Here is a 25,572-nt window from a genome sequence, read left to right on the forward strand (position 1 = left end):
AGAGGATGTAGGGAAGATCGTGAAGGCTGTATCTATCTAGTGGGGCTGGGTTTGCTGTCAAGCAGCTGATATGATCAATCATGCGTGTTGAGTCTAATTGACCTTTGTTTCTGCTCGGAAACTCGGGTTTTACCTGCGTGATCAATACAGCTGCACCCTAGACGACGATATTAGCATGACATATGTCGACAGTGATTGCAGGGTACATGAACAAAAGCTGTACAGCAACAAGATTACATTTTCCTGCCTATCCTACTCTGGAGCCTTCACAGCCCATGGTACTATATCTCTCTATACGCCAGTCCCTTGAACGCTAATGCAGGAAACCAAGAATAACATCAAACACCGTGATATCGTGCGAACGAGCGGGCGTGCGTGCGAAGAGCAAGGTCGATCTGGCAGAGCAAGTACGCGCCCTTCTTATCCACTGCGCAATCCACGCCTCCGGCTTGAGGCCTGCTGATCCGCAGCCAACAAAGCTTCGATGCCCGCCGCCTTCGCCGCCTCTCTCGTCTCCGCTTCTTCAGACACACCTTATCAGCAAGAGTGCCAACAAATCAGAAAGAAAGAAAAAGGAAATCCCCAACGTATCAGGGATTACCTCTTCTTACTTCCAGGCCTGGGCTTGCACTCGTCTCCTAGAATGGGGTGGAGTTTGATCTTGATGGGGTAGTTTTGCGTGTTGCCACCGTAGCCCTTGCTCCAGTCGTAGCTGACGGCGTAGGCAAAGATGTTGCCGTCCTTGCTGAAGCCGGTCGCGACGATGCTGCCGCCAACTTCGGGGTATCCCTTGAGACGGTGCTTGGCGTCCTTGTCCCAGAAGTGGAAGGTACCGTCGGAACCGGCGGTGGAGAAAGTGCCGTGTTGTGGATGGAAGGAGATGGCGTTTACGGAGTGGACTTTTGCGATGTCGCGGTTGGCGGGGTCTTGTTGGCGGTGGCACTTGAAGGAGAAGTTGAGGCTGAGATGGGTTAGATGGAGTGATGAAATATGTAGACGTGGGAATGCTTACCTGGTATCCTTGTCTTCGACATATTGAATGGCGCATCGTCCTTCGATGGAGCCGACGGCGAAGCCCGTGGCGTCTGTGAAGCAGCTCACGACTCTTGTCTGCCACTTGAGAGGACTGGTGATGGTCTTGTAGATGGTTGTGGGGTTCGAGAGGTTGACCATATGGATGTGGCGCTCGGCGGTTGCAATGACGAGCAATTGATCTTTGATGTCCATGCTGTAGACGCGCTCCTGGCAAGTCAGAGTACCGACAGGCTCAGCGCCCTGGAGGTCCCAGAACTTGACGGTCTTATCCCAGGAGCCGGTCGCGACGTAGTCCTTGCCGCCGGTCTGGAACCAGCGAACGCACTTGATGCCATTCTCGTGGGCTTTGGCTTGTTGCGCAGGGACGGTGCCGCTGGCGGGGGCAGTACGGAAGTCGACGATGTTGAGCATACCTGTTGAGTCGCCGGCTGCTATACGGGTGCCATCCTGTACAAGTTAGCTTTCAGCCATGACTTCCTATCACCTTTCTAAACGTACCTTTGACCATCCGAGACCCAGAACATGACCCTGGCATTCGAACATCCACTTTCCTTGCGCGCCATTGCCGTTGACCTCGTAGATGTAGACCTTCTTGTCCCAGCTTCCCACTGCGAGGAAGTCGTTCGTCGGCGAGAATTGGAGGTCAGATATGCTGTCGCTGGGCACTTGGCCGGCGGGGACTTCGACGTCTTTGCTGGTGTCACCGGTGGTGGAGCTTGTAGATGCGGCCGCTGCGGGCTGACCGAATAGAGCCATCTCTTCTATTTACGTCCCTTTCGCTGGGCGCGTCCGAAATGCGGCTGTTGGTTGTTGCGAAGCTTTGCGCGAGGTTGCGGTGTTGATCTCAAGCTTAGAGGAGAAAGCAGTTCGTACGCGCTCGTATGTAGTTTTCCTGTCACGTGGAGATGTTTCGAGCCTGGCAGCAGTGAATATGGTTGCTACGCGCAAAGAATACCAGATGACTTTATGTTCTTCACCGACAACGCGTTCAGCAAAGAAACAGGCGCTGCACCAAAGCTCTCCAGGCACCCTTGCAGGCGCCAGTCCGCCTCTGCCTAGCGCGCCTAGCTCGGCCCCCGGCCTCCGCCCCATCTTAAAAAGTTTCCGTCACGCACCTCTTTCTTCTTCCAACGTTCCTCGCTCGAAGAATCGCAACGAAGCTCACACACAGAGCGCCCGCAAGGGCGTCTCGTTTTGCGCTTTGGGAGAAAGTCCCCGGACAACGATCTTTCGCGATCGCACTTTCAGCAACGAACCGCCATAGAAGCCGCGGCTTCCATTACCGACTACGACTCTTTCCGCGTCTCTTTATCCGTTCGCACTCCCTGTTGGTTGGCATTCCGACGCCGTGGGTGGAGGGGCTGGCACCTGGATGATGATATGAGTCCGTTGGCTACCTTGCCCACATGCTGAGGTCTGCTGCAGTACTGGGAGGAGGAGGGAGACACCGGGAAGCGCCAGGTATGGAGGGTCTTCTCGTCCAGTTTATGGTTATGCGATTGCCTTCCTGCACTTTGGTCAATCAAGGTGTCATGGATGGTAACTCAATGGGGCTTATTCTTGAGGCGAGGAACGTTCATTCACCAACACACTTTTCGGATCTGAGGGTAGACGCTCTCTGACAACGGTTGGAGTTGATGGGCTACTACGCGCTTGGTCGAACAAGCCAGATTCATCCAGCCATACACGGTTCATATGATGAGACACATGGAAATAGAGTCAAGCTCTGAGGCTGTCTAATCCCAAAGTGGTATGACGGCCTTTGCTGAATTTTCTACGACGGTATCTGATGAACCTTATGGCTTAAATAGTCTTGAATTGAAAAAAATCGTATCATAACACGTCTTGCTTCTCTTCGCATTCTCGACTCTTTCCTGTGGTATCATCTGTGAAGCTTTTCATCCTTTCTCTGGTCTTCATGCCTCGCTGCCAACAACAAACTCTTTGACCTCCTTGTACGCCTTGTCCAAATCGTCGTTGATCACAATCTTGTCATGCGGCGCCTGCCCACTATGCGCAAACTCCATCTCGACCTTCGCCTGATTGAGTCTCTTCAGGATAGCCTCCTCCTTGTCCGTCGCGCGACTCCTCAACCGCTTCTCTAGAATCTCCATAGACGGCGGCTGCAAGAACAAGAACCGCGGGCGAGGGAACGTAGGGTGGTTTGCGACTTGCTTAACGCCCTGCAGTAAACGCTGTTAGCACAAGATGCGCTTCAAGGAAACAGCAAACGATGACTTACCTCCATCTCGATATCCAAGATACAAATTTGGCCCTTCTCGGCAATGTCGTTCACAGCCTTGACACTTGTACCATAGTGATTCCCACCAAACTGCGCATGCTCCACAAACCCCTTCTTCTCTACCAGATCCAGAAACTCTTCTTTCGTCACAAAGTAGTATTCTTTGCCATCTTGCTCTTCTCCCCTGGGCCCGCGCGTAGTGTGCGATATGCTGAAGCCGAATTTGCCGGGGAACTCCTCGAAGAGGCGCTTTAGAATGGTGGATTTGCCGGCGCCTGAAGGCCCGGAGATGACGATGGGTTGGTTGGCGGAGAGGGCGTCTTTGGAGGCGGGGACAGGGTCGGTGGGTGCCATGGTGGGAGGATGGGTGGTAAAGGTGCGGATAGATTGGGTGCTGAATGTGGGTTTTGTAGGGAAGGATGGCAGCGAGGGGTGAGTCAGGCGTAGATGGGAGGGTATCTTTAGGCAGCTACTTGGTGACTCTTTCAACAAGTTTCTGGAGATTCGCGAGAAAGTCAATGGCATGCCTAGTCGTGAATTGGGAGCTGTCGGGCGCGGCGGGGTGTGATTGGCGGTCAGACTAGGGGTCTTGCTGGTGTTTGGTGGGGCTGCAAGTGGGATGGCGGCGGGACTGGTGACATCGCGTTTTCGTGTTGCCCGTACTGACGACATCGAGCTGGAATTTAGCTCTCAGCTCCAAACACTGCGCATGTTACGATAGTCGCGCCCAAAAACAGGTCGGCGGAGCTGCAGATAATCCACTATGGTAGGCACCTTCCTCGGCGCTCTCAACGTCATTCTAACAACTCATAGTCGAAACAATACCTCACCCTCCACACGGTCGACTCGGCGCATCCCAAAGCAAGCGATATCTTCGCCGTAGCACCGACCAGCACCCAACTCCTCTCCGCCTCCGGCTCAAGCAGCATCAACGTCTACGACACCACACAAGCCGAATTCCCCGTAATACAAACACTCGACAAGGCGCATCCACTCGGCATACACCACCTTGTCACCGCAAGAGAAGAGAAAGCTCGACGGGCTGCGAGTGCAGGCTTCGAGGGCAAGGTCAAGATATGGAGTCAGGGCGAAGAGGGTGTGTGGAGTGAGGATGGGGAGATTGTTGGTGGGTACGCCTCTATGCTTTCTTTGGGATCGCAGGAAGTGGTGTTGTAGAAGGAGGAAGGTGCTGACAGCTTTGACAGACCAGAATAAACCCGGTGAGATTTGGGCTATTGCGCTGAGTGCAGATGGCCAATATCTCGCGAGCACCAGTATCAACGGCAAAATCAACGTCTGGAGCCTCAACAAAGAAGAGGGTATGCCCCGGATACGCGAGTACGAAACAAAAGGCAGCTTCGGTCTATCTGTGGATTTGGTACGTCGCCCTCCTTCCCCCATCCCATCCCACACCCCACTAACCCACACATCCAGAGTCGCAACGGCACGTACACCGCTTCCGGCCACGAAAATGGCTCTATCTATGTCTTCAACAACGAAACCGGACGCCTCGCGCACTCCCTCTCCGGCCTCGTCCACCCCGTCCGCGCCGTATCCTTCTCCCCCGCCTCAAAACTACTAGCCGCAGGCGGTGACGCACGCATCATCGCCCTCTACGACGTCACATCCGGCGAGCAGGTCGCAAACTTCACGGGTCACGGTGGGTGGGTGTTGAGTTTGGATTGGAGTGACACGGGGGAGTATTTGTTGAGTGGGTAAGTCATACCCATACCCATCCATTACCCATCATCTACCATTCCTCACCTGCTTCACTACCATACGCTTCCGGACAGTTGGAGGTACAAGTATGGACTTCTTGCTAACACCACACCTCACAGATCCCACGACTCAAAAGCAAAAGTCTGGCGCATAGAAACGCGGTCATGTGTAGCCACGCATTCCCACGGCGACAAACCGCTCTGGAGCGCAAAGTGGTTGCCTAAAGCGCCGGGCAAGAGTGAGATGTTTGCGTTGGCGGGTGGGAATAACTCGATTAGCTTTTACCGTGAGGCTGCTGGTTGAAGGAAAGGGGTGCAGAAGGTGACCGTGTATGTGCTGAAGCAGATGCAAGGAGCTGAGAGAGGAAAGAAAAATCTTGGAGATGGCGGCGTGATGTTAAGATTCTGGAGAGTTTCGTGGGAGCAGCATGAGAGAGCTGGCAAGGCTGGGAAAAGATTGAAGATGGGCGGCATGAGCGTCTTATAGCTGAGCTCGGTGAAGACAACGATTCCAAACCTCATTTTTTAAACTCACTTGCTGTACACCTTCGAGTCAGACTACCTCAACACTGGTACATCCCCAATGAATGATTTCCAGCAATACATTCCGACACAATAGAGTATTCGTAATGGTTGGTTTCAATGTAGCAGGTTCCTCTGCTCTTTTCGCGACGAAACGCGCTCATATACACTATACACTCCAAAAGGTAGTAAACCTTAAACGACATATCCTCGCTAAAACAGTGCCCTCTCATCGTCCTTTTCATAACGCCAGAACACCATTCCCTTGCCACCAGAGTAACGCCCTGCTCATCAACACAACAGCATGAAAGCAGCCCGTGGAAACTACACCGGTATCTCACGTACTAGAAACCCCAGCCCCAGCATTCTCAACACCAGCCGGCACATCAACCCTCTGCTTCTTAGCCTCAGGCCCCTCACTGCCCACATCTCCATTCCCATTAACACCCACATTGCTAACATCCTGCAGCGCGGCTCTTTCTCTCTTGACACCCCCGGGACCACCAGCACCACCAACAGGATTACCATTACCAGGCCCCGCACCGTTGAACGTAGGCGGCTTGTACGCACCACGATTCGCACTAGGACTCATGGCATAGTTCGGTGCGCCGGGCATGCCGATGCGGCGATCTGGCTGCATGTGTGGGTTTACGACGTTGGGGCGGTTGAAGGAGCCATTTGATGTGACGCCGGGTCGCTGAGGTGGTGGTTGAGGGGCAGGCGGTGCGCCGACGGCGTCGCGTTTGATGGGGATGCTGCGGGCGTGGTCGACGCCGGGGGTGCGTTTTTCTTTTGGTATGGGCGAGTCGGCGTTGGGGTTGAAGGAGGGGAGGTTAGTTAGGGAGGCGGAGTCTGAGGCTTGGAGGAGCTCGGCGGCGCGGGAGGTTACGAAGCCTACGGGGGGTCGGTGGTTGGGTGGAGGTGCGTTTTGTGCGGGTGTGTTCGTTTCTTGGGCTTGGGGTATTGGTCGTGCTTGGTTTGGTGGGGGTTGTGCTTGGGGTGGGGTTGGTCGGAGAGGTTGATTGTTAGGAGCGGGTTGTTGATTCTGTGGCTGCTGTCCTCCGGGCTTCGAGGCGGCGCCGTTGTCTATTGCTGGCGGGGCCATGCGACCGCCATTCTGCACAGGTCGAGGCTGTTGTTGAATAGGGGTTTGTGGCTGTCTTCCGTTCTGCATATGAGGAGCAGGTCTACCGGGTGCCTGGTTCGGTTGCTGCTGTTGCATGCCAGGTTGTCCACGTCCGGCTTGTGGGGGTCTGCCGTTGGGCTGGCGAGGGGGTCCTGTATTGCGGACAGGTGAAGTGCGACCAGACGATACACCATTTGGTTTCGCTGGCTGTATAGCGCGCGGTGCCGTCGTGTCTGGAGCGGACAAGGTCTCTGACAATGAGGACTCGTCGCCATGGCCCTCTGAGACATCAACTCCATCGAACAAGTTCTCGTCCGCATCGTCGTCAAAGTCAGCTCCGAACGACTCGTTGTTCAGGTGATCTGTACGCGTGCGAAGGACCTGGTTGGGCCGAACTGGTGTCTTGTGCGGCTCCTGCTTGACTACAAGTTGCTCCTCAGGTTGTGGTGGCGGTTTGAAATCATTATGTCGGTAGAGATTGTCTTCCTGGAATTTGATGGGCTTGACCTTCATAACCTGGACCTTCTTGAGATACTCTTTGTCGTATAAGCAGTTGCCGAGGACATTGCCGAACGTGCGTAATGAGCGCTTCAAACCGTCTGTTGCCGCCTCTTTCTTGGCCTTTTCAAATGAGGCTGCTTTGCCCTTGCCGTTCTCTATCGAGCCGTAGCCAATGTCCTGTCGCGATTTTAGCAGGAATGAGATGTAAAGAGCGACTTTATTACCTCGTGATATGTGCCATCCTTCAGCGTGATCCTCACTACTATTGAGAGACCCAAGCTGACCTTGCCGTTTTGATGCTCGTCGACCTATCTTTGTCAATATGCATTTCTCTCCCCGGTAGACGAAACATACGTAGTCGATCTGCACCTGCCCCAGCGAGCTTGACCAGCCATTGAACCCAAAGACTTCATTTGCAAGCGCTATCGCCTTGTTCCCCTCCAGGTACGCCACCTTACCACCGCCATTACCCGGCCGCTGGGATATGTATTCCGGACCGAGTTGTTTATTTAGCCGACTCTGCAGTGTCGCGATTTCCGTTGCTGTGAAGCCGTTTACGACGCGTTCTTCGAAGGGGTTCTTGACGTTGCCGCCGTTGTATTGGTCGCCTGGCCTGCATCGTTGTTAGCGGACTTTGTTGGTGTCGAGGATACCGTGTGTGAGGAACGCGTAAAGAATCTGTACGTACGCAGGCATTGTTGTTGTTACGGTGTGGTGAGCATGGGTCGCCGCTTTGCTGAAGTCGAGGCGTCGTGGCTGAAGATGACGCGCCTTGGGACGGCAGGAACGCGGTCGCGCTAGTCCCGCACTCACGTGCTCACAAGGCAGCATCGACCGGACCCACACCCGAGTGCAACACTAGGAAACCTCAACCAGGCTTCAGCCGCCTAAAGTCTCCATATACTCAGTATGTGGAGGCCCACGTGAGATGGGGCAATACCCAGGTATGCGCGTTACCATGATGCACCCATCATATACCAAGTGTGTGCTTGCAAGACAAAGTGATATAATTCGGCACCCTAATACGCCTGCAATGCTATAGTATCCCAACCTTATGTGTTTGTAAAGCGCCGTCACGAACATCCCAATCTATCACGATGCTTCCTTTCTCCTGCCGCGATCGCTCGAGCTAGCCTCCTCCTCATCACTATCGACGCCCAAAGAAAATGTGGAGTCATTGTGCGACTCTCGACCCTTCTCTGACCCCACGCTCGCATAGCCATTTCTTGGCTTCTTCGGCACGTCATCGAGATCATCGAGCTCCCGTTCGTCAAAGTCGGCAGCTTCAAGATCTTGCCTTCGTTCTTTTCTCCGGAAGTTGTCGAGGCCCATGCCAGTGAGAAGAGACTCTCGTCCTTCGTCATTGTCGGTGCCCTTGTATTCGCTAGTTGAGCGCCTGCTGCGCCACCATAAGAAGCCGCAGAGGCAGGCGACGATGATGACAACGACGAGTGCGACCTGGCCGGAGCGGGCGTAGGCCTTCCACTCTGCCGCCTTGAGCTCCTTGGTCTTGTCTTCTTCGGCTTGCGTCGAGTTAGGGTGGTCGCCAACGCTTGTCAATGGACCCTTCTCGCCATCGATTAGGCTGTCGGCAGGAGCACCACCGATGGCCTCAATGTTCACGCCCATGAAGCGGTCGAGCATGTCCCGAGTGCGTCTGGGGTAATCAAAAGGAACCATGTGGCTGGAGTTGTAGAAGACAACATATGTAAGGTTACGGGCCTCCTGCCATGTTCCAGCAGCTTCGCCTTCGAACATCCAGTCCTGCTTGGCGTTTTGTACACCAGGGGAGGCTTCAAAACCCTTTCCGCCGTTCCACTTCATGTTGCCAATCATAGCTTCTGTGCCAACGTGGTTGCAAATGAAATCCTTGTCGCCAGAGAAGAGGAGGACCGGAACCTGCTCGATGAGTTCGGGTAGGAACTTGACAGCAGGCTCGCTTTTTCTGGCACGGAAATGTCCAGAAACAGCGCCGTTGCACTCCTGCCAGCCGGTCTTCTTGTCGGGGTTGATGTGGAGAGCCTGAATGACATCTGGGCGGCGGAGGTAAGGAGTGACCTGCGCAAGATCCGGGGGCCAGTTCATTCCACAGGACGAGTCGTCGCGGAGACGGATGTCGTACATGTTGAGACACTGGTTCATCGTATCGGCCTTCCTGTTCTTGGTTTCTTCCAGGATTCTAACCATGATTTGCTCGCACTCGCTCGTGTCAACGGTGTTCATGCCACCTTCTTCGAGCTTCTTGACACATATTCTCTGTTGCTCTTCGACGCGCCTTGCCGAGTCGGTATCAGCCCGCATGAGGCCGTTCTGGTAAGCAAAGGGTATGTAGGCGAGATACTGATCGACGGGCGATATCCAGCCGTTTCCGATCATAAGTCCCTTGAGCGCCCATGGTGTTTTGGAGAGATTTTCTTTGTTTCGTTTAAGGATAGCGCGAGCGATGTAGGGAATGTGTTGTCCAGCGTACGATTCACCGGCAATGTAAAACTACCACATGTCAGTATCCCGCGGGTCCACTTAGTCAAGCCACTCACATCGTCATTCTCGTATTCGGGGAATAGCGCAAACCACTTCTCCAAAAAGATAATCATGTGGTCGGCCATCTGGTCGAGTTCAGTGAGGTAGCTGTTGGTGTTGACGTAGCTGAAGCCGGTTCCGACAGGCTGATCCACAAAGAGCAAGTTTGCGAACTCGTCCCACGAACCATTGTTGTATTCGAGATTGCCGCCTTCGCGCACTCTGTATGGGCCGACTTCCATCATGGCGCCGTCCATCGAGGAGCAGCCTGGCCCGCCGTTCAGCCATAATACAGTGCGCTGTTTGTCTGCGATGTGGCGGTTCTCGTAGTGCCAGAAGAAGAGGTTGCCGTTGTTCTCTGCATCCACTTCGATGTGTCTGTGCGATGGAGTCAGTATTGCTCTGTACGCGCGCATGCCTTTCCCAGTTCTGCTTACCCTGCGTGCATCTTCAGCAACGGCTTCGGCGCACCGGGCAGGTCATGTATGAAGTAGTCGGCCTGCGTCTTCTCCTGTGCCATTATGCTTGGTAGCCATGATACCGTCGCTAGGAGGCCACCCAGGAGCGCCGTCCGCCATCGCAGCGGAAAATGTGAGGAGGCCATAGTGAGGCCGCGTTTCGGAGTTGAGGCCGCGGAGGTTGCGGTGCGCAGTCGCTATATCATGGGAAGTGAAGGGAAATAGGGAACAGCGAGTGAAGGCAGAGTAACGATAGGTGAATGCGCAGCCTGGCACAGTGTAGGGTATAGGCGCTGAGATGCGAGAAGATCGGACTCCAGAGTACAGCTTAGGTGGCTACTGCGGCGGCGGCTGACGAGTCCGAGTTGGGATCCAGAACAGGGGCCTGTCAATGTAGATCGTGAGACACAAGACACGCGAGCGATCCACAAGGAGAACGATAATTTCAACGAATAATCTTACTCTTCAACAGTCGAGAACGAGCGAAGAAAGTTAACTGATATCAATATTATTGCGAGATGCCTGTTGAGGTACATCTTTGGGGTAGATATCGTCCAAGCTTCGTTCCACAGCCAATCACACGGCACAGTTCCGATTCCGGCTACTCCCATCTCCGCGTCTCGAGAACGCGCATCGCGCCCCAGCATCTGACACGATGCAGCGTTCACTCATGCTTCACACATGTGTCAGCTCCGTCCTCAGGCCGCAAATTTTCCGAATGCGAACTCCGAATAAAATGTACACGCGTCCCTAGCCGCCGATGTTCGCATGCAGTTGTCAATCTCATATCCCAAGGTTCGCCGGGCTGACAATAACTCTTTGGACTACGTAGACTACTATCCCTTTAGCACCAACTTGTTATGCCGTCATTCCGCGCCAACGTGAAAGACGTTCTAGAGCACCACAGCATCCGATTCGGTCCGTCTCGTCGATGCCCCGACAGAGAGCTAGAGTCCCGCCTAGTACTACACCGCGGACCCCTTTCCAATCCTCGAAATGCTTTTTTGGAATTCCCGCAAGCGGTACATGTCAATGATCGTTGATGACTGTGTGCCACAGTGGCGCATGCTCATCTTCCGTGCTGTTGGTACGCGAAGATGCGCGCCTGAAATGCGAAGGCAGCCCATGTTCAGAAGAGATCGTTCAGGCTCTTGGCTGAGTCTTTGACGATCAGCTCACGCATTCCCTGTGCATCCGATTAATATCGCGTGTTGAGGCATGGCAACGTCGGATACGCTTACCTTGGGCATGATAGGTTCCCCGTTATCGTCCTTGACGTAGCGGAACGGCATTTGCGTGCTCTCGTTCTTGTTGATCTTGAGATCAGGATGGTCGATGTACGGGATCTTGTCGACGGGTACTGCGCCTCGTCAGCACCTTGCATCAGCTTCTGAACTGTTCGGCATACCCTTGTCTTGCACGCAAATCCTCGTGACACGTACTGCTGTGTCGGTCGTCATCTGTACTGGTCCCAGGCGACGCCCTTGGTATCCTTTCTTGCGCAGCTCCGAAGTACGGTCTATGAGTAAGTCAGTGGACTGTGCACATTTGGAACAATGGTGACAGTATTACACACCTCGTGGTGGATCGTCTCCTAGTCAAGAGTTAGCTCTTTCCAACGCATTTCTTCTCTGGATGAGCGCGGATGCTTACCAAGTATACCGCCAAACAAGAAGATATCGAATGTCTCGCCATCTTCTGGGCTCAAGTCCTTGGCTGCTGCAGGATCCAGTAGACACACCTTGTCTTTCTTATCGGCATAGATTTCTTCAATACCTCTTGTCTCGACATTGAGTCCCTTGGCGCCCTGTAGGTTGGCTGGCAGCTTCAACGAAGCGGGCACTGAAGACAGCAGGAACTGTGCGCCGGATGCATGTGACTCTGACGCGATACTGGAGTACTCAAGAGATGACCACTCCTCCAGCTCAGGGTCTAGATGTTCCACCACAAAGGTCTTGCCGGTGTCAGCCATTTTTGGAGTCTCTGTGATTGGAGGTGGGATACGCTCCCGGCCTTGTGTATTTTTTGGCGTGATATTTTACTGCAGTGGTTAAGCGAATTACTCAACGCGGGGCTCTGTAAGATGTTCTCAGGCTCGATGTCGTGTCTTGCTTCCTGTGTTCTGGATCGATGGTGAGAACCTTGAAGCCCTGCAGTAGTATCTCGCTAATCAAAGTAGGTGGTGGTGGGGAGCATGGCTGACCTTCAGGGTTTGATAAAGTCTAGAACTAGCGCATCGAAGCAGCCTATCACGCTCAAGCAACCGTCTATCGTGGTAAGCGGGGAAGCATGCTTTCGTAGTTGCAAGATAAAAAAAGTGCATCGTGATTCAGTCCAATCAGTGTTCCATGTGACGTCGCCGCGGCCAAACTCCAATGGCACAGAATACCGACACGGCAAGCTCTATCGAGCTGGGCCCTGGCGATCATGGTGGGTTGAGAGGCCAATGGTGTGCACGCGTGACGTTGTTAAGATGCCGCGTCTGGTAAGGTCCACGGCAATCCAGCGTGCAGCGTGCATCCGACCAACACGCGTAAGGGCTAAACGGTTACACTTTTCGCGGAAACGGCTGCTTTGCCTTGGTGTCTTTGTGCCAGTTGCGTCAATTCATCCGTCAAGCAAGCCACGTTTTGGGAATTGTTCACGTCGGCCCACTCGTCGCCTACATATCTGCTGCATCTGCCCCTCTTTGAGTGACAACTTCGAGCGAGGCAATTGAAGAGACAGCAACACCCAAGTTTATCACATCACCCACACTGTTCTATATATCCTGCCTCTACAGAGCGTACTCGACCTCCTGCAACTCTCAGCACCACTTTTACTTTTTGTTTTTGTTTTGTTGCTCGATTGACCTCGTGCAGCATTCCGAGCAGCTGGAACCTCGGGCGATCCAGGCTTATCGCATAGTCGAGCTGGATAGAGGGGCACTCCTCCCATTCCCGCCCAAACATCGTCGCTTCGACAGCACCAGAACGACACACCAAACGAGTCATAACACGTCGACGTTGTTGTGTTGTCAGGCAGCAGCAAAGACATACGCCCGAGCTTTGTCGGCACCCAATCGTCAGCGCTGGAAGCCGGATCAATCACATCTATTCACCCTGTCCCTGTCACATAACGGGTAACGGTACTCGCCCAAAGTGGTCAGCGCGAGCCAACGACAGCAACTTTTAAACAAATTGCGACCCTTGACCCTTTTCTGAGTCGACCATACAACAAAGAATCCACACGACAGACACTCTGCGCCCTTCGCGAGCAGCTGCCCCTCTAACGAACGTCACTTGCGATCCGCAACACCACACTCCTCACCACCACAACCATGAACCCGCACCAGCAGAACAAGGTCGATGTCAGCGTACGTCATAGCCGGAGAAGCCATGCGCAACCTCTAGGAACGTTTCCAGCTAATGGTGTTTTAGAAAATGTCGGAGCAGGAGGCCAAACTCTTCCGTCTCTATGGCAAGCTGCCCAACAAGAAGGACTTGCTCCAGAACAAGTTGAAGGTACGAGAGCCTGCAAAACATCCACATCCCTGCTAACAACGGTCGCAGGAGCGCAAGTACTTCGACAGCGGCGACTACGCCCTTTCCAAGGCCGGCAAAGCTGGTGACGTCGGTGTCACCCAAGTCGGCCGCGAGCACCCCAACCCCGAAAAGATCCCACACATCGCCCCGCCCACGCCCACGGGCCAGAACGGCAACGGCAATGGCAACGGCCACAGAGACAGCGTTACCGCCAACGGTCAAGGCGAGTTGGCAGGCAGCCCCGTCAAGGAACACACCTTCATGCACCGCGAGACAAGCCTGAACCGCGAGACCTCCGCTTCAGACTTTGAGAACAACGAGAACGTCGAGGAGGGCGGCGCAGTCAAGGCATAGACGGCAGACACTCGTTTGCCGCTAGCACTTCTGCGCGCTCCCCCTTTGCCTTCCTTTTGCTGCACTCATTTGGCGCAACCTTGGATGACGGGTGCCCAAAATGTATACATACGCACCCACCCTTTTTCGAACGGCCTGAACCCGGTTCTCATCGTCATTTACGGAGTCGGATGCGGCGTTCCCGGATGAAGCGAGCTTTTCTACCACATGGCCAGCCGAGCCTTTTTTGTATCGGCGCCCACAAACGCCTTTCGGCAAACAATAGTTTCCTTTGCATATGAAGTCGGGGAGCACAGGCACGTTCTTCACTTCTTCGTGTAGTATGTTTGATAGGGGATGAGTGGGTTTTGCAGAGACCGGAGCATGTTCCGGGTGCTCTTGCAAGGTTGCCAGACTCGGATCTTTCACGGCCGCGAGCGTGTATGCTTGTTTGAGTAGAAGATTATCGTAGCAATATGATTACTGGAAAACTCAGTTTTGGCTGTTTAGTTGCATGGTGATGACTTACAAGGTTGCGCGTGTCTATGGAGGATGCACTAGTGGATATTTGAGCACGTGACTCGTTGGTGCCTGACACATGAAGCCCTGAAGATACGTAAAGGGCTTTGTATGTGCACCCACGGCGAAAGTCCCTTATCGTTTCGCAGGCTTCTCTTTTAAAGCTCAGGAGTGCTATTTGTACTTAGAGCCCCTTGCTTCCAAGATTAATTATAAGCCGCCATCCTGCGGCAGCGGCTTCCACTGATGGAAAGGTTTGTTGTATGAGGGAGCTTGTACACAAGATATACATGCTTTGGGATTGGATTCTGGTACCGGATATCAAAACCTCCAAACTATCCATCTCGCGCAGCCAAGCCAGCATCTCAAATTTTCCGCTCGATCACCAACGTCGACTCCCAATCGCAGAGGTAAATAGGACTAACCGGCGGTGCCAACTCCTTCCTAGTCCAACGCGCGCCTTCGTCCTCTCCTGCAGTGATACCCACGAGTCGCCGTGAGCCTTCCCTAGCAGTCTTCAACATCTTTTGCGCGAAGGGCCACTCCGTTCCTCCATATCTAACATGAACGCAAACCTTACGGAACCGCCCACTCCACCTCTCATCAAAATAATCCACCATCTCTTCTTCGCCGTCCAGCCACTCCCTACAGTGAGGGTGGATGTACTCACGTCCACACCACATGCGATCCCAGTATAAGTCCAAACACGCGTTCTCACCGAGTCCACGACGAATACAATCGAGAAACTTACCGTCATCCTCCCTCGCCTTTTCGAAGAAACTTGCAACTTCGCCTGGAGTGTAATCGAGACGAAAAGGTGTGCGCAGCTTGGGCTGCACAGTACGACCAGGCTGGAACGCAACGCTATCAATATTGCCGCTTCCACCGTAAGTCAGACTGTTGAAAGCAGGTCTACTTCTTCTATCACAGGCACCGGGTCATCGAACACGAACGTACGCCATCGACGGAACACATCCATCGCTTCAGCGTGGATCTGTTTGTTGGCTAGCAACCGTTTGGGCAGACCGATGATTGCATAGCCGGGATAGTAGGGGGATGGAGTCGTGAAGCAGCGCACTGAAGCCCGGACGCTGGTCTCTTTGCTGGCGGTGATTGCGCGGGGGGATGGACCGAATATGTAGGCGTATGTTTTTTCTCGAAGCTCGGCTGGAAGGTCGAGAAGGCGGCTGTGCGATGAGGTGGGAGCTGATGTAGCCGACGCCGTGAACTTGGATGTTTCGGGGTGGTCGAGGTTTGAGGTGTCCTCGATGCTGCCGCGGTTTGTGCATGTGGAGCTCATTGTAGCTTCCGAGTTGGCAACGAGTTGATTTGAGGAAGTCGGGGCAAACGGTGTGATGCGAAAGCTCTCGACTTTTGAATTAGGCCATGAGAATACTCCAGGCAGCATTTCAAAGTGGAGGCGAGAACCCTTCGTTGCGCCTTCCTTCATTACCAGAAGACCGTGCCCACGATCACGAGCTTCGAGCGCCAAACCACCAGCCCTTTCGCATATAAGAAACAATCGACGCCGAGCACTCCTACGACTACCTCCCTCATTCATCGCCCTACTCGACATCATAGCTCACTCATCGCTCCACCTGGCTGCCACAATCGCTCATTATCACTCAAACCCATTTCCCAAATATAACCCAGACGACGACATGGCCACCAAGAAGAAAGCACCACCCAAGAAACGCGCCTCGTCGCCGGCAAAAGGTATTCGCTCCTCCAAGCGCTTGAAGGTCCAGACATCAAAGGCTCGGCCTACGATCTCGACTATTCCCACTCAGGAAGAAAGCGCGTTTCTGAATCTGCCGCGTGAGATCAGAAACCAAGTGTACATGCAGTTGCTTGAGGGACTAGATCTTACATTCCGCGTGAACAAGCTGATCGTTGCTGCGAGACGGAACTCAAAAGGCTACTTTCGGCGCTCGAAACTAACTAAACGAGGCCTCCTGCTATGGTTGCTATCAAGCCAACATATCTGTTATGAGGTTTTGGACTTGATCGCGCGTACATACACCTTCCAACCTTGTGGGCGCCCAAAGCTTGTAGAAAGCGAAATCTACGAAGGAGTCCCGAACACGCTCGTCTTCACCAACGGCGGCGTACGAAATATCAGGATGTTCCCTACCTTCCCCTGTAATGCTTTGAGCACTGGTTCCGCTGGCGACCAGTCTGTTGCTTTCTTGAAGTTAATGGACAACGTATCTCTCAAGGATGCCGATCTGGGTATGGTTTGGCAATACGACAACGAGCACGCCCGGCAAGTCTGGAAGCAGAACGAACCCGCTAAGCTTACTAATGAATGGGGCAAAGATTGGGAAGGGAAGTTTCGCAAAGTCAAGATCAGTGTCGCGGTTTTCTCAGGACCTAAGAAAGATACCAAACCATTATTCATCATGGATGATGCGGAGAAGTGTGCGCTGAGGCTAGTCGGTAAGGGTGGAGCTTTGTCCTGGGAGGATCGCACCGATGTGATTCGAGGGTTCTGGGGGTATAGGTTGTACCAGACAACGGCGTGGGTGCGACATGTCACCATGGAGCGGAAGGTGTAGGTAAGCAAACGCATCCAGGAAGAACACATAACTGGTTCTGCTACCTCATTGGCCCATTCTGATTCAAAGCAGTCATGAAAATGGATCGGATAGTCGAAGAACGGCCACTGCAGTCCTAGCCAATGTCGTCGTCCATATCGAGGCCTCGGTCTTCGTCGGAGATACGACGCTAGCCACAACCAGTTAGCTCTATACTAATACCATGGCTATTTAAACTTCGATCCCACTTGTGGGGCCATATTCTCTTCTCTCTACACCAATCTCCCATTGCGGTGTACGTTCCCGAAGTCGTCTCACGCCTTCCTGTCAGGTTCTCGCCAGATAGCAACACCTCTCAACATGCATCTCCGCAACGAAAAACGCTACTCACCTGACGACGGACCCTACATTCCCCGTAAGCGTCGCCAACTCAGCACCAAAGAAGATCTTGACCGAGCAAGACTCATCACCATCCAAAACGAACAGTCACCACTCTTCACCCGCTTGCCTCGCGAATTGCGCGACATGATCTGGGAGCACGCATTCGGCTCTGATGAAACCGAATTTCATTACCGCGAGCTCGCTATAGTCGCCAGCAACCGAAAGTACACCTACTGTGATGACCAGTACCGGGGACTTCCTGACTGGCTACTTCTGTGCAGGACGATTCTGGGAGAAGCGCTCGAAGTGTTCTATACGACGCAGACATATGCTCCAAACAGGGATTATGGAAATTCAAGACCAAGACCAAGGCCAGAAGGTCAGCGCAGATGGCTTGGTGGGAAATCCTGTGGTCGCAGAGCCCCTCCAAACCCGGTGTCTCGCAGCAAGTTTAAGAATTCACTCCTCTTCAACAAAAGCATCAAGAAAATCGAAATGACGTCTGAAGTCAATTTAACTTGGCGAGGGGCTACATGGTCTTCGCATCCAGATCTGTGGTTTATTCCGGATGAGATTGAGATGATGTTTGTGCGATACCTGCAGCGACTCCGCCTCGATCTCAAAGACATCAAATTAGTGTGCGAAGTAAAGATCTTCTGCTCCGCATGTTGTAGTGCGCACCCATTCGGATACAAAGAGACTGTAAAAGGTAAGGGGGAAAGGAGACTGGACGGTAGTCTAGAGGGGCTCCATGGGCACTGCAGAGGCCTGACTGTTGAAGTTGAGAGACACCCATGCTCGCACTGCGGGTTGAGCAGTTCTGAACAGCTTGCTCAGGCGAGTGAGACGGTGGAGACATGGGCAAAGGGTATTGTTGGTAGCGATGTAGAGGTGCACGTGCGCGATGAAGAGAGGGACGAAAGCTATCCTGGTCAGGGAGCAGTCTTGAGGACTATGAGAGTTTGTAGGCGGAAAACATGAATGCGCAGTAGTGCAGCGTCTAGACTTGGGGGCCGAAAACAGCGAAGAAAGCCAGGCTATCCACTGCCAATACTATATATCAACAAATGCATCATCATACCCGTCCCGCCATCCCCCCTTTACTCCCCTCATCTGCCCCATCCCCCACCCCCTGCTGTTCAGGCACCCACTCGCTATCCTCCACACTCTTAATCAACTCGTGTACATCAAGCCTCAAATCCACAATCTCCCTCCCATTAACAAGATCATTCTCATCCGCCCTCTTCCGCGCTTCCTCCTCGTTCCTCGCAATCCCCGCCTTAACATGCCGATGCACCAACCTCTTCCTCGCAACATCGAAATCCACATCCACGAACCAAAGTTCATCCATTAGTTTGGCAGCTTCGTTCCAAGGCGCCTTGTTCAAAGAACAATAGTTACCCTCGAAGATGACGATGCGGACGGATGGCGCGATGGCGATGTCATTTTCGACGGGGTCTTTGAGCGCATGGTCGAAACTGGGGGCGTAGAGTGTTGAGCTCTCTGGACATATGGGGTCTCGTAGTTTCTTCACTAGGCTGTAGAAGGAGTCGCCGTCGAAAGTAAATGCCGCGCCTCTTCTCGCGTGGGCGCTGTCTGGATCAGGCATTGCGTCAAGTTGTTGGCGCGAGAGGTGAAAACCGTCCATTGGTATGAATGCCGAGAGTGGGTTGCTATTAGCGGTACCAGGGGATTGTTGTGCATGTTTCTCGTTGAGCTTGGTTGACACGATGGCTGCTAGTGTTGTTTTGCCTGGATGTGGTCAGCGGGTTGGAGGGTTGGGGTTCGTGCGTGTACGCGTACCGGACCCTGGGATACCGGATACTGCGATTAGCAAGCGCTTTGATGCAGGGACATCTTGATATTGGTCTGCAGTCTCGTCAATATGTGTCTCATATTCCGACTTGTAGTATTACATACCCCAGACCTTGTTTACTAGGCGCTCTACTTGTTCTTCCATATTGATGTAATCTTGAAATGGCCCCAAAACTTTCCTGTGTCAAAAATCGCGTAAAAGTCTTTATATCTTGCTATCCTAGAGTCGATCGGGATCGCCAGCATCCAAGGTGGGATGGTTGGCTTTTAGTTCGCTCATCCGCATTTGCAGATTGTGGGGGCTCGGCGGCGTGAGTGGACCGCTGACGTCGCGCGGGAGGTTGGCGGGTTGGAATAGCTGGCATCCTTGTAATCCTTTCAGCCCTGTATCATGTTTTGGTGTCAAGAGTTGGTGTTATCCTATGTAACGTGTACTACCTAGGTATGCTCCGAGATGCATCATAGAAAGGTTGAAGTTTCTGTGGCATGGAAGGTAACGAATGAGTGCCTTCGTAGCAACATGCGGACAACCAGTTGCTGTAACTGACCCAAACCCCATCACAGGCGAAAACAGCTGTAGATCTTTCGAATGATGAGTAAAACGAATTGTGATTCTTATCGCGTGCGACTGATTGAAGATGGAAGTAGAGTTCTTTTGGCCATGGCGTAGCGCGTCATCCAATCACAACCGAGCAAGAACCAAGGCCGCTCTGCCTGGGCAAATATGTCCGATATAGCCGGCGCGTTGCTGTCGCTGTCAGCTAAGAGCTAATTCAACATAGCAGAGATATGCCCCGAAGCCTCGCGCCACCGCAGTCGTCCCGAAGAGCTTGAGAGCAATTGGTCAACGCGTCGTGAAACGCGTCGCACCCGTCAGACGTCATCATGCTCCCGTCAGCCCTCCTCGCGCTCCTCTTCACGCTTCTCCCACACGCGTCCGCCGCCGACCACAAGGTACCGACTAGCAACGAGTCGCTGCTATGGGGCCCTTATCGTCCCAATCTGTATCTGGGCCTGCGCGCCCGCATGCCCAAAAGTCTCATTGCGGGCGTCATGTGGGGGAAGCTGGAAGATGTAGAGACGAGTAAGTAGGCACTATGAAGATATATGAACCGCGCTAATTTATCGAATAGCACTCCGGCATGACGTGAAACAGAACGATGGCATGGCCAAGTACGGATGGATCTCATACGATACACGGGAAGGCGGCCGACAAATGATAGAAGACGTCGGAAACAAAATAAATCTCGTAACCGAGTTCATAAAGCACTCTGAAGGCCAGAGTCAGGGGAATTGGGGTTTGCGCATCAAGGGCATGCCCAGACCTGATGCGCCCAAAGACCTCAAGACTACCGTAGTCTTCTACATTGGCATGGAGACTATGGAAGCCTGTGCTGACTGCAAGCTCGAAGCGCGTCAGCAGTTTGAGGCCGATGAGAAGACGGTTCAAGCTGTGAATATGAATATTGCGCATCCGAAGTTGGGTAATGCGGGCATTCATATCCCTGTACCCATCAATGCAGATGAGAAACGTGAAATAGCGTACATCAAGACGCTGAATGTCACAGAAGATAGGCTGTGGCAGGGCAAATGTAAGTACAATGAATGCCATGATTTCTTTAATTCCATCTACCTGTGATTTGAACCTCTCCATCGCGTCATGAATATCTAGCTGATGAGCCTGTGCAAGAAGCCACCTTCTTGGAATCGCTGAAAGACCAAACGAAAGACCGCACCGATCCAGGACCAAATGATATCGTACTGCGCAACGCTCCGGGCAACGGCAATTTGCAGCTAGTGCAGATGGTGTGCCATGGGGAATTCGAGGTCAGCACCATGATCATATGTTTATACTGAGACTAACCTCATGCAGTTTGACATCCTGTACTCGAGTGATACTGCGAAGCGAGCGATGACCTGTGAGTGTTCACCTCAACATATCACATCACAAAGTGCGTCCGTATACCCATTATGCTAACGCGTTCCAGCCGCTAGTCTTACTACCAGTCTAGAAGACACCCTCACGTCCTTCGCCAAGAACTTTGATGCAGCGTTCACCCCGAAAACACCCTTCACCACCGTCATGCATCATGCCTTCTCTAGAAATACGTTTTCGAACTTGCTAGGTGGACTAGGGTATTTTACTGGCACTGCCAAGGTCGACACGTCAAAGAAAGCTATCTACGCTGAGACTACTGCAAATTTCTGGCAGAAGTCAGTTGACGCAAAGAAGCACACAACACCCCAAACGAAAGGCCCATATGAGCTTCTCACACATACACCATCTCGTGCAGCCTTTCCAAGGGGCTTCTTATGGGATGAGGGCTTTCATCTCCTTCTCGTCGTTGAGTGGGATGCTGATCTCGCTCTCGAGGTGATACGCGACTGGCTCTTAAACCTCATGGATGATGATGGCTGGATAGCAAGAGAGCAGATTCTAGGCGCGGAAGCCGAGGGTGCCACGCCTGCTGAGTTCGTCACCCAATTCCCACACATTGCGAATCCGCCAACGATGTTTCTGGTAATCTCAAAATTCATCGATATGCTGAAAGGGACGACAAAATATCATGGTCACGACTCCCTCTACCTCGCCAAAGCAGAGACTGGGAAAGCTTTGGTGACGAAGATGTATCCGTACCTCAAGAAGCACTACGATTGGTTCCGGAAGTCGCAATCTGGGGATGTTGAGGCCCATTCAATCCCATCGGCCAACTTGAATGAAGGCTACCGATGGCGTGGCCGAACACCAGGAACGAACTTTGCTAGTGGATTAGACGATTACCCACGAGCGGAACCCCCCGACATCACCGAGTTACATTTGGATGCCTTGTGCTGGGTCGGCGTAATGGCACGAACACTAGAACGCATCGCGTTTTTCACTGAAAACGCCCACGACGCGCTCACATACCAAAACCACATCCGCGGCGTTAAAACCAACATCGACACCATACACTGGTCGAAAGAGCCCAACATCTACTGTGACGCCGTCGTACGCAACGACCTACACACGCACGCCTGCCACAAAGGCTACATCTCCATCTTCCCACTCCTCACCGGCTTCACCGACGCCTCCCACTCACATCTTCCCGCCATGCTAACCCTCCTCCGCGACCCCAACCATCTCTGGACCGACTTTGGCGTCCGCAGTCTAAGCCCCGAAGACGAAGCATACGGGAAAGACGACAACTACTGGCGCTCCCCCATCTGGATAAACATAAACTACCTCATCCTCACCAATCTTCTCGATCTCGCTCAAATCCCCGGCCCATCGCAACAACGCTGTCGCGAAATCTACACCGAACTCCGTAGCAACATCGTTCATACGGTGTTCAATTCGTACCTCCAAACAGGATATATCTGGGAACAGTACGACCCTGTGAAAGGCGCTGGACAACGTACCCAGCATTTCACTGGCTGGTCGGCGTTGGTGGTGAAGATCATGGCTATGCCTGATATGGAGAAGGACGATGGCGTCACGGAGAAGGTGAAGGGATATTATGAGGAGGCGAAGAAGCAGGCGGTGATGAACCAGAGGACGGGGGCGGGGAGTGTGGTATTTGCGGTGGTGTTTATGGGGTTTGTGTATGTTACGCGGAGGAGGTTTGCGGGGACTTTGAGGGGGTTGCGGAGGGGGAAGTGAGGGCTGGGTGTGGACGCTGATGGAGGTAAAGGGAAACTACTGGACTCGGCTGCTCATACTATATTTACGCGTTTGCTATATCTAGGATCCTCTCAAGAAGATGAGCCATGAGAACTACGCGGTGTATGTAGTTTGTTTAATCGGAAGCCTGGACTTAAATTAATACGCAGTAGGCTGGTCAGCTTCATTTCTTCCATGATAGAAAGATCTAGCAAGAGACATCACATGCTGAGCTGCGGCCGCACGCGTATGTTTGTAGTGGTATCAAGTGGACGAAACCGAGATTGTTAATCGGAGCTGGAGTGTTGCTGTATTGATGTTGGTGACTATTGCAAGGCAGCAGTCCAGATCCTCAGTATCATCAGTGCTTCTATGCGGCATGTTTAGTTGAGTCTTCGCGCCTGACATATGGCCCTGAAGTACTTTTCTGTAGTATTTTCATACTCGTTATAGTCGTCATACGTGTAGTACACCTCACCCGTGTCATTCTCGTTCTTCAAGAAGAAGTGCGTGCTTCCGCCAACCAATTCCCTCGCCCATGCCTCAGTCGACTGACATAACCAGCGAAATGTTGTCTTCTGTGCTCGAGGATAGGTTCAGCCCAAGCATTTGCAGTACCAAAAAGCCTTCGATGTTTTAAATAACTGTGAGGGACTTTGATTTCCACGGTCATGCTTCGGCACCGTCCGCGAAGCTGTTTGAAATGATCACAGATCTCAGCGCACAGGAACCTTGTTGTGCCAATCTGGTACTTTACTTGGATTCATGCGAGATCCTTCCGGATGATTAGAGAATACCTCATAGCGTAAGTCCAGTTCCGAAGGATTCCATAACGCAACGCACTGCAGACAGGTATCGTTGTATCTGGGATGCCAGCGCCTCGGTGATGGTAAGGAATCCCCTACCACTTCGAGTGGCTCATTTCGTTTTACATCGCGTATGTTTTGGTTGACATCGATTCAGTCCTCTTTTGGAAGACAATAAAGCATGCAGCCAGCCTACAAGAGGCCCTAGCAGGATCCGATTACATCAAGCAACATGAGATCGACCGCAGACTAGTACACTTCAAGTCGGAACTCAAAGACACCTTGCACGACTACGCTATGAGGGAACGTTTCCAACTACCATGCAATGTACCGCCTTGCTTTCACGGCATGGTTCGCCGTATCACCTTGGGTGAGTACTTCATCCGTTTTGATAGAAATGCCGGTGAATTCTGGGATTCTGCAAAAGAAATCTCTGCCAGGAAGGCCTGGCCGCCACAGCAGTTTTACGAAGAATGGTATGCCTCTTTTGGAGGTCAGCAGATGACACTACCGGCAGGAGGGGTACCGGCGTTCTTTGCGATGTACGAGCTTCAGGAGCTCTAGTGTGGAACACACCCATGGAAACGGGTGTCTCCGGATGGCTCGGAAACTTTTGAGTATTCATCATCTGGATTGTCATCGTGATGGCGAAATGGCCAGACTGACGCACATTTTCTTTGACTTGTCTTGTTCGTAGCAACAGATAGCAATGTGATCAAACTAGACAGCTTCATGTAGGAGATACAAATTATACGTTTGCAATACTTAATATGGCTCCACACTCATATTGGTCAATCTGTCTTTCTACCGCTTCAAACAAGAAAGCAGCGCACGCGACAAAGACATGTGAAGAGAGGGACCAAGAAACAGGCAATCTGCTGGCTGAAAGATCGGGTTGAGAGTGGGCTTCATAGCCTAGATTGCGCTTTCTGACAATCCTGCGATATTTACATCATCTACCTATCTGCAAGCACCCTTATACCCATCCGCTTGAGCAGCAGCGAGGTAACGGCAGAGACTATACGTATCCGTGTCCTTGTAGTAAACCACAGCAACCGCACCGCCATTACCAGCGGGCCACTGACTTCCCTGCTGCCACTGTGGAACGCTGATCTACAACACAAAGAGCGACGAGTCAGCACCATCTCGCTACACCATCTCTCACGCGATTCTCAATCTCAAGAGAAGGAAACCACCGGAGGAGAGAAGAACTCACCCATTTGTACGTGTCGTCTTCGTTAGAAGGGCACTTCTTTTTGTCTTCAGGCGAGCTTAGGCCGCGAGATGCCTCGGGGATTGCGGCCACGGTAGGCCATTCCTGGACGACGATGTCTTGGAGTTGGGCTGCTGTGACGGCGACGTAGGTGCCGTCGTATTTCTGGCAGGCTGTGTCGGAGAAGCCGTTGAACTTTGCGGCTAGAGTTGAGGCGGCGAAGAGCGTGGCGGGGAGGAGGTACTGAAGCTGCATGTTGAGGTATTTCTGGGTGTTGGGAAGTGAAATTTGAAGTGGTGACGCGCGACTGTGGATCTGGAGTAGCGAACAAGTGAACGCAGGATGTGAAGATCTTTATTTATTCATCATAGTACCTGCGTATTGTAGGGCCGAGATATCTAATATTTGCTCATGCACTGGATTGCTAAGAGATGCGCGTACGTCAGATATGCTGTGCTATGCTGCGATGCGTTGGAAACGCGGTTAATCATTTCACTAGGTACCTAGGTAGCTTACACACTGGAAACACTGAAAAAGGAGATATCGCATCAATCATCGTACGATTTGACACATGCGACAGCTCAAACAATCACTCGAGTAGCGCACGAGGTAACGACACGGAGAAACTTAACGCAATGATGCGGTGGACTTGGCTGACAGAGGGCTGACAGAAGAGCAGATT

The 25,572-nt window shown here is 52.7% G+C and overlaps 12 protein-coding genes across 12 annotated transcripts; 5 read left to right on the plus strand and 7 right to left on the minus strand.

Annotated features, from left to right (window-relative positions):
- Positions 1-597: 597 nt before the first annotated feature.
- On the minus strand, positions 598-1,791 carry BKA58DRAFT_310660 (WD40-repeat-containing domain protein; the record flags this gene model as incomplete). The annotated part of the gene is made up of 3 exons (XM_046167299.1): positions 598-961; positions 1,013-1,482; positions 1,534-1,791. 3 exons carry the CDS (start codon positions 1,789-1,791, stop codon positions 598-600), a joined length of 1,092 nt encoding a protein of 363 aa, XP_046027221.1.
- A 1,160-nt stretch (positions 1,792-2,951) lies between these two features.
- On the minus strand, positions 2,952-3,631 carry BKA58DRAFT_311119 (P-loop containing nucleoside triphosphate hydrolase protein; the record flags this gene model as incomplete). The annotated part of the gene is made up of 2 exons (XM_046167322.1): positions 2,952-3,218; positions 3,278-3,631. 2 exons carry the CDS (start codon positions 3,629-3,631, stop codon positions 2,952-2,954), a joined length of 621 nt encoding a protein of 206 aa, XP_046027222.1.
- Positions 3,632-3,786: 155 nt separating this feature from the next.
- On the plus strand, positions 3,787-5,441 carry BKA58DRAFT_118040 (WD40-repeat-containing domain protein). Its single transcript, XM_046164085.1, has 5 exons — positions 3,787-4,043; positions 4,091-4,403; positions 4,483-4,655; positions 4,712-4,992; positions 5,116-5,441. Exons 1-5 carry the CDS (start codon positions 4,041-4,043, stop codon positions 5,297-5,299), a joined length of 954 nt encoding a protein of 317 aa, XP_046027223.1. The 5' UTR covers positions 3,787-4,040; the 3' UTR covers positions 5,300-5,441.
- A 413-nt stretch (positions 5,442-5,854) lies between these two features.
- On the minus strand, positions 5,855-10,184 carry BKA58DRAFT_311910 (Alpha/Beta hydrolase protein; the record flags this gene model as incomplete). Its single annotated transcript, XM_046167353.1, has 6 exons — positions 5,855-7,321; positions 7,369-7,452; positions 7,499-7,757; positions 8,241-9,634; positions 9,682-10,042; positions 10,102-10,184. The coding sequence occupies 6 exons, from the start codon at positions 10,182-10,184 to the stop codon at positions 5,855-5,857; spliced, it is 3,648 nt and encodes a 1,215-aa protein (XP_046027224.1).
- Positions 10,185-10,875: 691 nt separating this feature from the next.
- On the minus strand, positions 10,876-12,094 carry BKA58DRAFT_454171 (SAM-dependent RNA methyltransferase; the record flags this gene model as incomplete). Its single annotated transcript, XM_046174501.1, has 5 exons — positions 10,876-11,308; positions 11,364-11,482; positions 11,531-11,641; positions 11,699-11,716; positions 11,776-12,094. 5 exons carry the CDS (start codon positions 12,092-12,094, stop codon positions 11,252-11,254), a joined length of 624 nt encoding a protein of 207 aa, XP_046027225.1. The 3' UTR covers positions 10,876-11,251.
- Positions 12,095-13,441: 1,347 nt separating this feature from the next.
- On the plus strand, positions 13,442-14,000 carry BKA58DRAFT_399476 (camp-regulated phosphoprotein/endosulfine conserved region-domain-containing protein; the record flags this gene model as incomplete). The annotated part of the gene is made up of 3 exons (XM_046171544.1): positions 13,442-13,477; positions 13,542-13,625; positions 13,674-14,000. The coding sequence occupies 3 exons, from the start codon at positions 13,442-13,444 to the stop codon at positions 13,998-14,000; spliced, it is 447 nt and encodes a 148-aa protein (XP_046027226.1).
- Positions 14,001-14,620: 620 nt separating this feature from the next.
- Positions 14,621-15,798, minus strand: BKA58DRAFT_418829 (uncharacterized protein; the record flags this gene model as incomplete). The annotated part of the gene is made up of 2 exons (XM_046172688.1): positions 14,621-15,395; positions 15,452-15,798. 2 exons carry the CDS (start codon positions 15,796-15,798, stop codon positions 14,864-14,866), a joined length of 879 nt encoding a protein of 292 aa, XP_046027227.1. The 3' UTR covers positions 14,621-14,863.
- A 361-nt stretch (positions 15,799-16,159) lies between these two features.
- Positions 16,160-17,056, plus strand: BKA58DRAFT_399478 (uncharacterized protein; the record flags this gene model as incomplete). Its single annotated transcript, XM_046171545.1, has 1 exon — positions 16,160-17,056. The coding sequence occupies one exon, from the start codon at positions 16,160-16,162 to the stop codon at positions 17,054-17,056; it is 897 nt and encodes a 298-aa protein (XP_046027228.1).
- Positions 17,057-17,395: 339 nt separating this feature from the next.
- On the plus strand, positions 17,396-17,922 carry BKA58DRAFT_399479 (uncharacterized protein; the record flags this gene model as incomplete). Its single annotated transcript, XM_046171546.1, has 2 exons — positions 17,396-17,795; positions 17,903-17,922. The coding sequence occupies 2 exons, from the start codon at positions 17,396-17,398 to the stop codon at positions 17,920-17,922; spliced, it is 420 nt and encodes a 139-aa protein (XP_046027229.1).
- Positions 17,923-18,491: 569 nt separating this feature from the next.
- BKA58DRAFT_399480 (P-loop containing nucleoside triphosphate hydrolase protein) lies at positions 18,492-19,376 on the minus strand (the record flags this gene model as incomplete). The annotated part of the gene is made up of 3 exons (XM_046171547.1): positions 18,492-19,168; positions 19,220-19,285; positions 19,337-19,376. The coding sequence occupies 3 exons, from the start codon at positions 19,374-19,376 to the stop codon at positions 18,492-18,494; spliced, it is 783 nt and encodes a 260-aa protein (XP_046027230.1).
- A 740-nt stretch (positions 19,377-20,116) lies between these two features.
- BKA58DRAFT_409732 (glycoside hydrolase) lies at positions 20,117-22,871 on the plus strand (the record flags this gene model as incomplete). Its single annotated transcript, XM_046172165.1, has 5 exons — positions 20,117-20,315; positions 20,365-20,823; positions 20,925-21,058; positions 21,105-21,150; positions 21,220-22,871. The coding sequence occupies 5 exons, from the start codon at positions 20,117-20,119 to the stop codon at positions 22,869-22,871; spliced, it is 2,490 nt and encodes an 829-aa protein (XP_046027231.1).
- A 1,735-nt stretch (positions 22,872-24,606) lies between these two features.
- Positions 24,607-25,284, minus strand: BKA58DRAFT_118245 (uncharacterized protein). Its single transcript, XM_046164087.1, has 2 exons — positions 24,894-25,284; positions 24,607-24,790 (listed from the first exon to the last, which is right to left on the minus strand). Exons 1-2 carry the CDS (start codon positions 25,143-25,145, stop codon positions 24,638-24,640), a joined length of 405 nt encoding a protein of 134 aa, XP_046027232.1. The 5' UTR covers positions 25,146-25,284; the 3' UTR covers positions 24,607-24,637.
- Between the last annotated feature and the right edge of the window lie 288 nt (positions 25,285-25,572).

The sequence above is a fragment of the Alternaria rosae genome, assembly GCF_020736505.1.
Source record: "Alternaria rosae strain MPI-PUGE-AT-0040 chromosome Unknown BKA58scaffold_3, whole genome shotgun sequence".
Classification (NCBI taxonomy): Eukaryota; Fungi; Ascomycota; class Dothideomycetes; order Pleosporales; family Pleosporaceae; genus Alternaria; species Alternaria rosae.